Source organism: Oryx dammah, unplaced genomic scaffold (genome assembly GCF_014754425.2).
Source record: "Oryx dammah isolate SB20612 unplaced genomic scaffold, SCBI_Odam_1.1 HiC_scaffold_11164, whole genome shotgun sequence".
NCBI lineage: Eukaryota > Metazoa > Chordata > Mammalia > Artiodactyla > Bovidae > Oryx > Oryx dammah.
Window position 1 is genome coordinate 4,115,027 of NW_024080557.1, and position 14,958 is coordinate 4,129,984.

The window sequence follows — 14,958 nt, forward strand, 5'->3', positions numbered from 1 at the left end:
TAACTTGGAAATGCACCTTCTATTTATGAAAATATAAAGAATTTCTATTATACTTTCTAAGAACCCTTGCTCTCCTGGTCTCTATTCCTTACCTGAAGAAAAAAGTTAATGATATTTGTTAATTATTGAACAGGATGTTGGCTGAATGGGTTGTTACCTCACATAAGATATTTTATGTAAATATAATTGACTCTTGAACAGTTGGGTTTTAGGGGTGCTGACCCTCCATGCAGTTGAAAATACACACATAATTTATAGCTGGTCCAACATATTTGTGATCCCTTTATATCTGAGGATCTTTCTATGTATATTCAACCAATTATGGATCATATAGTACTTTGGATATTTACTATTAAAGACAAAAAAACCCACATATAAGAGGACCTGTGCAGCTCAAATGCATGTTGTTCAAGGGTCAACTGTACCGCAACATTTATGAATAATAAATGTCAGATGTGATATCCTGAATATATTGGAGAACAGTATTATAAACCTAACAATAAGATCACATATACAAATCACCTATTTTTACTTGAAGAAATTCTTTATTCATTAAAACGATCAACTCTATGCATCACTAAAAAGCCCCTCCCTTCCCACGTGCTGTTTTTCTTTCCTTTGCTAGCCCTGTTATTTTTACTCTAAAATCTGAACTGGAGAGGGAAATAAGGACATCTTGGACATTACTGGACGTTAACTTTAGCAACTTCAAATAGTTTTGGAGATTTGTTTCTACCAATGTGTTTTTTTTTTTTTTTAAAGAAAAATTGCAGTTGGGGTTACAAAGATGGAGAACAGAAGTACAAAGTAATTAGTAGTATGATTTTAAAAAAAATAGGGCTTTTTTCTCCCCTGTGCAAATGTTTTTCATCTAAAGCAAATTTGGCTGCGGAAGAGTCAGGCAGGTGCTGCTGCCACAGTGCTTTTGGGTTTCCTGGCAGGGATGCACTGGGACCCGAGACAAAACCCAGAGGAACCACAGCTAACCTCAGCCCTTTGCCCAATTTCTTCCCTGCCAGTTACCAGAGTTCACTATTGTTCATGCTCCAGGGGTCACATGCACTCTGCCTGTCTAGGGGTGGAATTTATTCTGAACAAGTGTTTTGTTTGGCTTGTAGTATTAAAAAAAAAAAAAAAAAGGCTGTCACTGACATTCAAAATTAGATTTCATAGAAAATTTCCTTTGTCCAGTTTTTCTTGAAAACTTCAACTCTGGGAAAGCAAGTCAGTTTGGCAATATTTGTAGAGCTGAGAAAAAGCTACCTTAGGTGGCTCCGTAAAGAATCTGCCTGCCAATGGAAGAGGTGTGGATTTGATCCCTGGGTCAGGAAGATCTCTTGGAGAAGGAAATGGTAATCCACTCCAATTTTATTGCCTGGAAAATCCCACAGAGGAGCCTGGCGGTTACACTCCATGGGGTTGCAAGAGTCGGACATGACTTTGTGACTAAACAATATATTTAGTCGCTAAGGAATGTCCAACTCCATAGGGTTGTAAAGAGTTAGACATGACCAAAACGACTTAGCACACTCATCACATACAGCCCTATGGTTCCTGAAGTTCCCTCCAGACAGTTTCACCCTTACAGGCCATTTAACTGCTCCTTTTGTGCACTGTGTTTCTGATGCGGCCAGCCCCACCGTCTGAGAGATGGAAGACCAAAAGGTAAGGGAGGGATGTCCCTGCTGACTCACTCTTCTTTCCTCCCCTCAAACAAGGGTAAAGAGCTGATGGGCACATAGTTTTGCTTGAGTGGGATTCTGACAGTCCTGGGTGAGAACAGAGTGTATTTAACTTTATCTGCAAAGTTCTCCCCAGAGAAGCATCAAATGCTATATAAGGGAAAGAAATTACATTAAGTGTTTTTACTACACTGATCTAGAGAATGTTGCCTCCAGCTGTGAAACAAGTTTATTACCATTATGATCAGACCCTCAAAGCCTTTATTCTGCTGTTTTCAAAGCAGGGGAGAAAGGAGAAAGCTAGGGAAAAAAAAAATAAAGGACTTGTTAATTTGGATTCACAAAAAATGAGAAGTGAAGATTTGTGCTAGGAGGGTAGACAGTAATTAACTTGAAATTTTCAAAACAAATCTTCTGAAGCAAGGAGTTCTTTATATACTTCACGTCCTGTCCTTTTTGCTTTTTTCCTTCTGGTCATAAACGTTTGGGTGAGTCTTCTTTGCCTACCTGGTTTTCTTCTGCCTCCTGTGTCTTTCAAAATCCACCTTCAGGAAATCTCTGATTAATTTCATCTTAAGCCAACACATAAGGCATATAATACATTAATATAAATTTCTTGAGATGATTTATCAGGATCTTTATATCATATTCATGGGTATACTAAACTGTATACAAAGTTAAGACTTCAAAAGCAGGATTTTTTACATATTATAACATTATCATTATCCAGTACTCAACACTCAATACGTGATACTCAATGAATGTTTTTGAAATAAACATGATTTTTATTGTTAATCTTCCTAAAGAAACGTGTATAATTTTTTTTTACACAAAATCTATCAATAAGAGATTGATTGGTTAAAAGAAGGAAAAAAAAAAAGCAAAGCAGAACAAAACAAGTTGAGAGAATCCAGGTTTTTTCAAACTTTTTTTTTTTTTAAATGGTGACTCGAATTCACCATCTCAGTTCATCAGAGCCTGTCTATATGTTACAACAGTCTGAATTTCCCATTGCTACATGGATGAAAGTGAATCCATATAAACCATACCAACACCATCATGTATAACTGGTGGTAAAACTTTATTATTCAAGTTTAGATGTAACAGACATCTTTGCTGCCTGAAGATTGTTTGCATAAGAAATACACCAAGAACATGTTTGTGAGTAGAAATGAACATGCACTATGAAAACAAAATTAAATAAAACAAAAAAAAATTCCATGTGTTGTAAGAACAGAACTATTATAGCCAACAATCTAATATTCAAATCAGGACTACAAATTGAATTTTTTCTTAGCAACATGAAATCATTCCGTATGAAAGACATTTTCTGCTGGTGAATATTGCTGTAAGTGAATTTTACATTGGCATTATTGAGATGCTTCCCATCCCCATCCCCACCCCCCAATTATTCATGTTGTCACCTTAAAGAATTTGGCATTTCTTATTGTGATATTTGCCTTGTTGGTAGCCATTAAGAAACTATGGTTTTATCAGCCTTGTAATAGTTTTGCCTCTTCATAGTCAACACAATAGGCTGCCTGATTATGATATTTACAGCTCATCTTTAAAAAAATGACCCCAACCTTTCCTGGCCCTTGGGAACTGAGTTTAAATAAGCCCCTTGGCCATATAATAATACTTGGCACTCTCATGGTGCCTTTCAATCAAGGATCTCAAAGTGCTTTACAAACAAGTACTACATTACCATTATTATTATTATTATTAATATTATTATTATTAATATATTTTTTCCATTTTACAGGTGAGGAACCTGAGGCACGAAAAGAAAAAAAGTGATTCGCTGCAGGTCATATAATGAACAGAAAAACCCAGGAGTAAAAATTAGGATCCAGTTTTGGGACTCATGGGTCTTGAAGGACCATTTTCTCTGATGAAAGCTAAATGTTATTTCTGTGTAAAAGTTACTTTTGCTTTTCTCTGCTGTAGGACGGAGTGAAGTTTCTAGCTCTACTTTTCCCTTCAAGAGAACATCACGTTAGGATACATTATCCAGTTTCCATGTGTGGACCAATTTGAATTTCACATTTTCTTCATCCCTGACTTGACACATTTCAACCCTAGCATCTTCCATTGGTCCTAATTACTGCAGATAACTGTGGATGCTTTCTAAACCACTGATGCTCAGCAGCAACATGTGTGTCCTCTGTTGGTGAAATGCCAATGGAAAACCCACAGGAAGTGCTCTGCAATGAAGCCATGGCTTCTGCCCATGGCCAAGTCTTTCTTTGGGAAAATAACACAGCCCTTCAAAGTCCTGGTACTTGTCTCTCTAGCTTCCTCTCATTTATAGTGGCCTGCTGATAGAATTCCACTTAGTACCTACCTTTGGTTAGCATCTTTAGTCTTATATTTGGATTTGATTTCATTTCTCTGTTTTCTCCTGTGATCTAGGACAGTCAGCAAGCTTTCACTTACTTGATCACAAAAGATGCCTTGCATTTTTTTTTTTTTTTGCCATGGTTCTCAACCCAGACAGAAAGCTGTGAGCTCAAAGTAAACTTTAGGCAAAAAGCTGGCATACAGCGCAGAAGCTGACCGTCAGCTTCTTTACCACCGTGGGATGTTCAATCTTCCCCCTCTAGAATTATGTCCATGTTCATGAACTAAACAGGCAGGCAGTTCAGAGGTCTTAAGACAGGTCACCTTTGATGTTTCTCGGCCACACAGCAGGAGGCTAGTCATTACTTTAGTAGCAGTATTGATACTCTTCCATTAATTAAGAAAAATGTATACCCTCAGGCATTTAAAAATATATACATTTAATATTTTTGGAGCTGTATTTGCATTGGATCATCATAGATTATGTGCACATGTGCAATCATAAACATAATGTGCTACCACAGGCTTCAACAAAGAGCTGTTAAAGATAATCACTTTTTCTCTTCTCATTAATATTACCTTAGAAAAAAAATCCCCATGCTTCTTTTCTAAAATCTACCTTTACTAAAAGAGAACGGTTTAGAAGAAAACATCATTATCTTAAAAGTTGATTTTTTTAAAAGAACATCTCAATATGTCATGTAGTAAGAATGGGCACACTCTTTTTCTTTGAACTATAGAGTTAACATATTAACCATGAGAGCTCCATCCTTTTTTCATGTACCTAGTGTAGTGTCTCTCAATCCACAATCTTCTGAGGTGGGCTGGCTCTTTAAGATTCTTCTATCCCAAACAACAATATGAATATATGGGTGAGAGATGAAGAGAGAAAGAGTGAGAAAAAGGAGAATGAGAATGCATGAGCTGGTCCTGGCTTAAAGTTTGATCCAAAGCCCGATTCAGAATCTGGACAAATACTTTTAAAAGATGTATGTTTTTTAAATGACATACAATTTTACCTAGCGTATAGTTTTTATCATAGGGAAAGCCTTTTCCAAGAAGGGAAATTCCTAAGTCATCTTGAAAATCCTTAAAAAAAAAGATTTTAAGTATCTAAATAGCTCATTTAAAATCACAGTTTAAGACAAAATAGTTCAGAGATCCTAAACCCAAATAAAAATAAAGATACCAATCAATCAATTTTGTAAAAGTATATTTTGAGAGCTAGGACAAAGGCTTTCAAAAGTCAAAAAAAGGAGATCTTTTAGTGTTTTGTTAAATTTTCATTGTTTTTCATAGCCCAACCTCTTCTCCATCAAAATATGAAAAAAATAAATGAAAATAAAATAATCAATAATAAAAGGCATACAGAATAAGATCTATTGACAATGCTATCTAAGAATATTCTACCTACAGTAGACTGACCATAAATATTCCAAGAATAGTAATATGTATTTCCAATACTAACCATTACTACTTGTGTGTCTGAGGAAAAAAAAAAAGATGAGATAAAGAGACATATATGCCAATAAAGAACAACATACTTGTGTCTGATACACTGGAGAAACTGCTTAAATAGTAGTTTTGCCCAAAAAGCCATACCTGTACTATTGCCCAAGTTAACCAAACTTCGAGTATTTTCTAATTTGAGCAGTTCACATATCGTGGTGCTTGAGGATTGCCACAGTGCACTTTGTTTCTAGTCCTTTCACTAAGAAAATTAAATACTGTTTTGTTGTTTGGGAAGTCTCCTCTTTAGATCTTTAATTGCCACCTCTCCAATCTGCCTGTACATTTTGAGATGAATTCATCAAAATTCCTAAGAAAGATAAATGACATCACATAATTTGAATGTCAAAGCCCCTCATTTCACCTCTTTATCTCAGTTCATGTGAATTATATTAGAGCTACTTGACAGGTGAGATCAGAAAACAACCCTTTATAAGTGAAACTGAAGCAAAAGGCTTAGTCCTGATTCTTTCTCTCTTTTTCTCTCTCTCTTTTTTTTTTTTTACATGAAAACAAAAATGCAAGAATGGAAATGACAACACAGCATCAGAAAGACAGTGTGAACTTCATTCACTACAACAGTCACAAACTGGTTGAAGTCTACCTGCCATCCAACTTGAAGAAACGAAGACCTGGCACTGGGAAAAAGAAACAAAACCCAAACAAAACAATACAAAGCCACTGCGAATTAATGTAAAAATGGAGTGCAAATGCGACTACAGAATGCAATAAAAACATCAGTGCTGCAGATTCCAGCAGCACTTATCAAAATAATTTCTGAAATGTTTCATCTGAAACATAGACAAAGCAATAAAAAGAGGATATATGTTTATCATTTTAAGCATAACAATGTGAGTTAAGAGCTTAAAAATTAAAAAAAAAAAAAGTACTTGGAATGAATAGTGCTACCCTTTTTTTCCTAAGTAGGCATAAAAATATTTTCATTTCCTTCTTGTTTTCATACCATTATATCAAGAACGTTCATTTGTTTCATGTTACCGTTTACAATTTTAATGCGCACACACACACACACACACACACACACAAGATATCTACCGCAATAGAAATAGTTGCTTCATTACGTTGTTTGCTACATTTGCAAATGTAAACAGCTAGGCAGAGTCAGAACTGACTCTAATGCATGATGGAATATCTTTGTTGCATACGTACACTGTAGAAAATAATTATTCAATATGTCAGGCACCATTATTTGAAATGTAATACATTAATATTTACTAGAAAAATAAGGTTTTTTTTTTCCTATTTGTTCTCCCAACTTCTTTAATGAAATAAGTTAATCTGACAGTGCATCCAGTAGCTTGTAATATCTTCTACATCTCCGTGGCAAAAAATAAACTACTGGTTGGGACAATATAATGCAAATTATTAAAGTCAGTCCTTGTACATACATCCGTGTAGCAAGCATTGAGGCTCGACTAACAGCACCTTTAACCAATTATTTAATGTTCAGTTATTTAGCCCTATTTCCCTGAGCAGTTATGCGGAGGCTTTCCCTTCATGGATAGTTTTACAAAGCCTTAAGTATTAAAAGTACTATGAAGAACATACTTCTAAGAATCCTATTTAATGCTACTTAACTAAACCTGTATAAATCTAATGGAGGAATTGATTGGTACATATACCAACTGTCAGCCTGTGGTAACGTAACCTTAGACGCTGCCTGACCACAAAGTTTGGAAATTATATTTAAACCAAAAGAAAATAAATAAATACAGCAGGTTACCTTGTGGAGAAATACCATGTGTTCTACATCAATGAATGCCATGGTCTGAACTTTTGTATCCATCTAGTCTTTTGAACTGAGGGGATCCCTTTAGTTAGAACATGCCAAATGAGATTAGTGACCCAAAGGAAGCTTAGAAAACAAACCCAAACTGGTTCATCACATACAAGAAAGAATGATCTGGCTAAAATAAAATTACTACGTAGCACTGAGGACACTGTTTTTTAAAAATGCATATATATTTGGACAAAATGAACCTAAACCGCAAACAAGAGGACTAGTTTTGAAAGGAGTATGTGAACATCTAAAGGACAAAAATATCAGAGAGGGTGTGCATGTGTATGTACAGGCAGGGCTGGCCAAAATCATCGTGCCACCGTCTGTCACTTCTCCCGCTGCTCTCTCCCCAAGCCTAACCACAGCTCGCATTTCTAGGTCTAAATTTGAAACATGATCTATGAGAGGATTCTCATCTAAGAGGGCGCCATTTTCCTTTCACTGCCCTGGAGATTAAATTTCTCCTCATCTGCCTAGGATTTCATGATACTTCAAAACTGAGGCAATAATTTATGGGTTTTTGAACAAATGGGCCAATGGCCAGCCCAATACTGCTTTAGGATCATAATATGTAAACCCTTCCAAATTCTAAACAGCTTTGATCTCGTTCTATACAAACATCATAATTATAGTCTGGTGATACTTCTTATGGATGTTTCCACAGTACACATTCACCAAGATGGTTTTGACTTACTAGGTTCTAAATCAGGACTATTAACCATCTTCCTTTTTTTTTTTTCTCTCACTGAACATTTGTCTCACTTTTTAATCTTGGTAACCTACTCATCAAAAGAAAGAATAATAAAAGAAGGGAATTTCATGTTGGATAAGGCAGGCTCTATGAAGTATTTTTTTTAATAGGTCTTCATAAGACATTACAAGCTATTGAATTCCCATCAAGAAAACCTATTTCTATTTAATTGTGCTAAGTGCTAAGGTTTTACTCTTTAGGTTTTCCATTTTTTTCCACTTGTGCATTGTTCCTATGCAGGCCCCTCTGGATATGAGTTGTGAAGTCATATTTGTCCGTGCAAAGATGCTGGCATATGCTGCACTGGAAAGGTCCACTGTCACCATGGCAACTCATATGCAAAGCATACATCACTTCATCCAGAAAGACAATGCCACAGTGCACACATTTTGTTGAAAGTTCATCTTGAGTACTTCTATCAACTTTCTCTGTTTTTACTACATTCAAGGGACCTTCATTTTTTACATTTGACGGTGCCTTCGTTTTCTCCTTGGAGGCACCATTCGCAGTTGGCCCAGGTCTGGAATGCTTGATCGCCAAATCTAGAGGAATGTCATTGTCTGATCCAACAGCTGAAAAATGAGGAGGCAGATTGAAGGTGGGATAAGGCACATAGTTTTGGCAAGGATTTGGTAGGCCAGGCACGTGACTCAAGTAGTGCGGATTCCCAGGAACGGAGAGCTTATATTTACTCCAGAACCGCAGCCAATCAGCTTCACTCTGGAAGTCATTATGTACAAAGGGAAGTCCGAAAAGGGGATACTGGTACTTTTCAATAGGGCTGCCTGGTGGTGAATAATTTGGGTGCTTCGCGGGTCTCATGTACTTTTCTATGGGACTGCCTCTCTCAGAACTTCCTTTCCCTTCAGATACGGATGAACTGTTTCCTGGGTCTCCAGTACTTTCCTGAGGACTTTTTATCTGAATGTGCAAAGGTTGCATTCTTTTGTGAATATCCAGAGTTTGGCTGACCAGGACTGGCTGCTGAGCAGAATGGCTTTTAGTCAATGAACCCTGGGCTTCGTATTTACTCAGGCTAGGGAGTGGAATTTCTCTCTGGTGACCTTCAGTTAAGTGATCTTCCGACCGCCTCTCTAAGGGGCTGCCGTTGACCTGCTCCTCACTGCCGGCCCTCTGCTGTTTGTTGAGCTGCTCGGCCTGAAGTGCCTCTGGGTTAAGGCGCTTTCTTGTTCTTCTCCTAATAATCTGCTCACCGTTGTTTTGTTTAATGATGTTTAAAGGCCTGGGAGTCTGCAGGGAACACACACACAATACATAAAAGGAAAACATTAAAAAATACATTAAAATGCATTAACAATTCCTCACAAATATAAACCATGTTCAAGTTCAAAGCAAAGACAGGCTTTATGTTATAGATTTACTAAATCTCCTCCTTTTGCCCTGAGCAGGATCAGAGGACAGAACCAAAGCACACTCTTTTACCCTAATTAAATCATGCCCATCTTTACAGAGAGGACTGAAAAACTTTAATCTACTTGAAAACAGCCTTTCCAAACTCAAGAGACTTCAGAATTGCATTATTTTGTGATAAAACGATATAGAAAGTTAGTTGAAATGTGATTTTTCTAAAAGATTTCTCAACTTTTGAGTCATGCACCAAGAAGACGTCAACAGTAACATAGGAGATCGGTTTTGATGACAACTGTGGAAAAATGATACGAGGCTGTAGACTGAACTATGTCTTCCTCCCCACCCCACAGATGCTCCCTTCCAATTCCTGGACTGAATCTCTTATCCCCCAGTGTGACTGTATCTGAAGATTAGGTCTTTAGGAGGTAAATAAGGCTAAGTGAAGGCTTTTCTGGTGGCTCAGATGGTAAAGAATCTGCCTGCAATGTTGGAGACCTGAGTTCAATCCCTGAGGTGGGATGATTCCCTGGAGAAGGGAATGGTTATCCCCCAGCATTCTTGGAGAATCCTATGGACAGAGGAGCCTGGCGGACTACAGTCCATGGGGTTGTAGAGTCGTACACAGCTGAGTGATTAACACACAAGATTACATGCAGACATAGAGTAAAGGCAGCCTTCTACAAGCCAGGAAGAGACTCTCACCAGAACCCAACCACACTGCACCCTGATCTCAGACGGCCAGCCTCTAGAACTGTGAAAATAAATGTCCGTTCTTTAAGACATCTAGTTTATGGTAGTTTGTTATGTCAAGGCCCAGATGACTAATACACACATTCTCCTAAATAACTGCAAGTGTGGATATATAATATTAAACATCAGAATATAAATAATCAAATGCAAACTGACAGAACTGTAAGGAAACATATCAAGTGAAGTGAAAGTGAAATTGTTAGTTGCTCAGCCGTGTCCAAATCTTTCTGACCTCATGGACTGTAGTCCGCCAGGCTCCTCTGTCCATGGGATTCTCCAGGCAAGAATACTGCAGTGAGTAAGCCATTTCCTTCTCTGGGGGATCTTCCTGACCCAGGGATTGAACACAGTTCTCCTGCACTGCAGGCAGATTCTTTATGATCAGAGCCACCAGGGAAGCCCAATAGTTGCTCAGCTGTGTGGGACTCTTTGTGACTCCACGGACTGTAGCCTGCCAGGCTCCTCTGACCTTGGAATTCTTCAGGATCAAAGCCATATCCAGTGAGAGGTTTTGTGTTTTTTTTAATAAATAAATCTCCCACTTTCATTTTTTTCCCTCTAATTATATAAGTACTTACTATTAAGGAAGATTTTACCTGTTAACAGGTGAAGCATTTGTTTTCTGTTGAAAATCTAAATTTATTTGTAGGCTTGCTTCAAATATCCTATCTGTCATCCTACTCTGTACTTAAATAGAATGCTGACTTTCACCCAGCTTAAGTATGATATGACTGGTATTTATGTACATGTTCAATAGGTGTTTATATTACATGACTAAAATCCATAGATAAGACTATAATAAAAACTTAACTTGCAGTAGGAGCTTTAACTTTGATTTATAAAATCAAGAGAGTATGTTTAATAAGTGAATGCATATTTACAAATTAAAAATTTAAAGAATCTTTACATGGGCTAAAATCTGATTTTTTCTAAAAGATTACTGAAATCAGGAACTAATCCCTACATAAAATATGAACATGAACATTATGTAATTTGTGAATTATACCTGGAAATGATGCATCTTAATGCAAGAGAGTATTTTTTAAGTGTAAAACAAGACACAAATCCTCTTGGAGTGTTTTTATTGTCACAAAGATATTTTGAAGGAAAAAGGAGAACACACTTGTTATTGAACATCAAATTACTGGTTTTAGATTGAAAATGTCACGTCCCCTGGATAGCCCATGTTCATTTACTTTGTTCAGAATTTCAGATTTATAAAGATCTCATATTTCAAACATACATATTTAATCTCTATCCTTCTTTTTGAATCTAAGCATTTAATGCTGAAAATATTCCTCTAAACACTGCTTTAGGTAATTTCACAAATTTTGATATATTTTAAAACTTGTATTTAATTATAATATTTAAATTCAATTCAGTATTTTAACACATAGTATATTTTAACACAGCTAAATGATAACTTTCTAAGATAAACATGCTATTTTATATTTTGATTAAGATGACACTATTAAAACTCACTGAACACTATACATTAGGTCTGTGCATTATATTGTACATAAAGGTTATATTTATAAAAAATGTAAATATATGGAGTTGATGGGAAAACTCAAGGGAATGAAGAGTTTTGTCCTGTAGAATAAAGAGTGGAAGAAATATAGGGTCTGTTTTAGAGTCCTAAAGAAGACCAATATTTAAGTGACAGGTAAAGGAATTACAGCCCATAAAAGAGACATCAGAGAATTATTATGCACAAATGTATAAGAACTAAGAGCATGTAGGGCCATGAAATTCATGGAGTAGAAGTATAGGAAATTTATGATTAAAAAAACCCCTCAAAATTAAAAACATTTCTGGAGAGATGAATATTAAAATAATTGTTAAAATTTTTTTCATTTATATTGCAGTTGTTAAATTAACATAACCTGGAAGAGCAGTAGTTTAATTAATATTTGGCCTTTGATTGGACAGCATTCAATTAAAATCATTAATGTCAGTACTCATTAAATGGAAGCTTATTGCTTGCTTAAATAGTGAAGGCTTAAAAAAAGTAAGGTGATGGTGGTAGGAGGAGATTCCTTCTACTAGCTACATGCTAATAACTAAGGTTTTCACAGTTTACTACCAATTAGTCTTGTTGGCAGCATGCATTTTTTAAGAGTGCTTCCAGTGGTCCGTTTTGGAGGACATTTTGTCTAAAACTGTATTCCCCGTAGCTGCATTCTATTCACTGGCTGGTGCTAAGAGCTGTGGTAAAATGCCAAACAAAATGCAAAAGGCAGAAGGAAACAGATTTTTGCTTACTAAATGGGGCATTACTATTTTTAAAGGCAGCTTTGGTCAGCAGATAAACTTTTTTTTATTTTTTAAGATTTTTTGGGGGGGGATATGGACCATTTTTATGGACTTTAAGACTTTATGGAGTTTGTTGCAATATTGTTTCTGTTTTGTTTTAGTTTTTCGGCTGCTGAAAGGTAGTAGGATCTTAGTTCCCTGACCAGGGAATGAATCTGCACCACTGGCATTGGAAAGTGAAGCCTTAACCACTGGACCACCAGGGAAGTCCCTAAACTTTCTAAATCAAAAAGAAAAAAAAAAAAAATCCTTCAGGAAGTCAACTGCATATAAAGATGGGAGATTTGTAAGTTTAAATTTTATTATAAGATTCTACCTAAAATTTGGTTAGAAATAACTGACGTAGCTCAGAGAGTCATAGAAGCTAGCCAGCCCGAGATCTTAAAACACAGAACACTTCTGCACCTTCCTCTGCTCTACTGTATGCTCTTCAAGCCCTCAGATGCCACTGGAAGCCCTGGAGAGAGTCACCTGGCATCTTGGTCCCAGTAAGAACCACTCTTCTGAACTTGTCCTACTTCCAGCCTAGATGACACTTGCAAATTCCAAAAGTAGACTGGAAAAGAAGCATTTTTACCCTTGCCATATATTTTATACTGAAATGGGAGCGTCTTCTTGCCTTTTTTTTTTTTTAATTTATGTACTTTTGAGCTTTAAAAGTTTCTCCTTTCTACCTAAATTAATGTCACTGAATTCTGATACCCACTCATTCACATATCGGTTATGTGAAGTTCCCAGAAATCAATCATTTTCCTCTTTTATATCAAAAGAAACATAATGCATTAGTAATGATCTCACATGAATCTCCCCATAACATCTAAGGCTGGTCCACCATAAATCACAAGTGTGCTCAAAGCAACTGGATTAAACTCTGCAGGGGCAGGCACCGCAAGCCAGGGAATGGTACTTATCACGCCACAGACCAGGCTGTTTTATAAAGCTTTTCCTGAAACAGTCTAACAAGTTCTTACCGAGTGAAGCTTCTGGTAGAGACCACACGCATTGCATACATATCCGCCATTTGCATTCTTTCGCCAGAGAGAGGTCTTTGTGGTCAAGCAATTGGCACAAAAAACACCCGAGCCTCTGCGCCTCTGAAATGGGGGAAAAAAAATACAAGGTCAGAGGTGAGTCACATGATCAGTGGAGTTAGACCAAATCAACCCAGGAGTTTTGTCTTTAGACTAGCAACAATGACAGTATAAAACCACACTGCCCATAATGAGGTCAGGTTCAATTGTGTTTAATAGGCACCACTGATTTTCATTATAATTAACCGTACAGTGATGGATGAGGTGTGTGCAACACCAAAGGCTTTTCACAGAAACAGCTTTAACTTTTTGAACTTTGGGGTTTGTGCCTTTAATGATGGCTCCTAAATGCTGAACCCTAAAATATACCTTTTAAAAGTGTCAAAAGTCAAAAGACAGAGCATGGCAATATGTTTAATATATTTTGGAAGAAGAGGCGCCCAGGCTACCTGAGCTTCAAAATATAGTCAAACTTGGAATAAGTGCAGCATGTAAACCACTTACAATTAAACCTGATGCATGTCTTTCTGGATGTCATTAATGTAACATAAGTATTAAGACACTAATAAGACACTCAGTTCTAATTTTTCATTTGCACCTGTAAAATCTGAAAGAGAACACCCTCTATCTCCCAAATCTGAGAGGAACAGAAGAAACTTCTGCCAACTAGAAGTACAGTATTACTAATGAGAATCCTTATGAGGGGGCCTGCTTAAGCCAGATAACATAGTCCCATCAATGGCTATTTATTTATTTTATTTGACTCAGACTTGGAAATCACAAGCGTTTCTGAAATTTTAGTGGACTGAATTCTTTAATCACCAGATTGAAAAATAATCCAAGAATATTTAAAAGTAGATCATTAGCATTGCTTGTTCCATTCTTGCTATCAAGTAATGATTCCATTAAACCTCTCATTGAAACAAAAGTCAGGCTGTGTTCATAGGCGCAAATACTAACAGGCAGGAAATGGAACTCTGGCTGAAGAAGAAGGAGGAAAAAAAAAAAAGACAGCCTGAATTGCAACTCTGCTCTCTTTTCTCTAGGAAGCAAAGCCTTTAATGATAAAATACGCATGTTAGATAAGGAGTGGAAAAAGTCTTGCTGGAACCCAATTTTGTGATAAATTTAAAATTACAAACACTATACGTCAAAATTTCAGGGATTCATAAAATTTAGGCAATTTATTTAACTCGAGTCCATACTGTAGACGAGGGGTATCCCTGCCAAGAAAATACAATGGTTATAATTGTACTCTGATACATTTCAAATGGAAAGCTTTCTGCAGACATAATTTTGGCTTCAAGACTGGAACACTTTCTTGGCATTGAAAGGGCATTTGATTCATCGGGTGTTTCACAATGTATCACTAAAAAGACCTGGTGAGCAGCCAGTTCCCTATAG

At 36.7% G+C, this 14,958-nt stretch overlaps 1 protein-coding gene across 2 annotated transcripts in view; it reads right to left on the reverse strand.

The window, feature by feature from the left end:
* Positions 1-2,744: 2,744 nt before the first annotated feature.
* Positions 2,745-14,958, reverse strand: part of LOC120860720 (zinc finger transcription factor Trps1) — a 275,412-nt gene continuing 263,198 nt past the window's right edge. For both annotated transcript variants that reach the window (XM_040236466.1, XM_040236465.1), the window contains 2 exons: positions 13,495-13,617; positions 2,745-9,337 (listed from right to left, as the gene is read on the reverse strand). In XM_040236466.1, the coding sequence (XP_040092400.1) occupies positions 8,276-9,337; positions 13,495-13,617 (1,185 nt within the window). In that variant the 3' untranslated portion in view covers positions 2,745-8,275. The remainder of the gene's footprint in view (positions 9,338-13,494; positions 13,618-14,958) is intronic.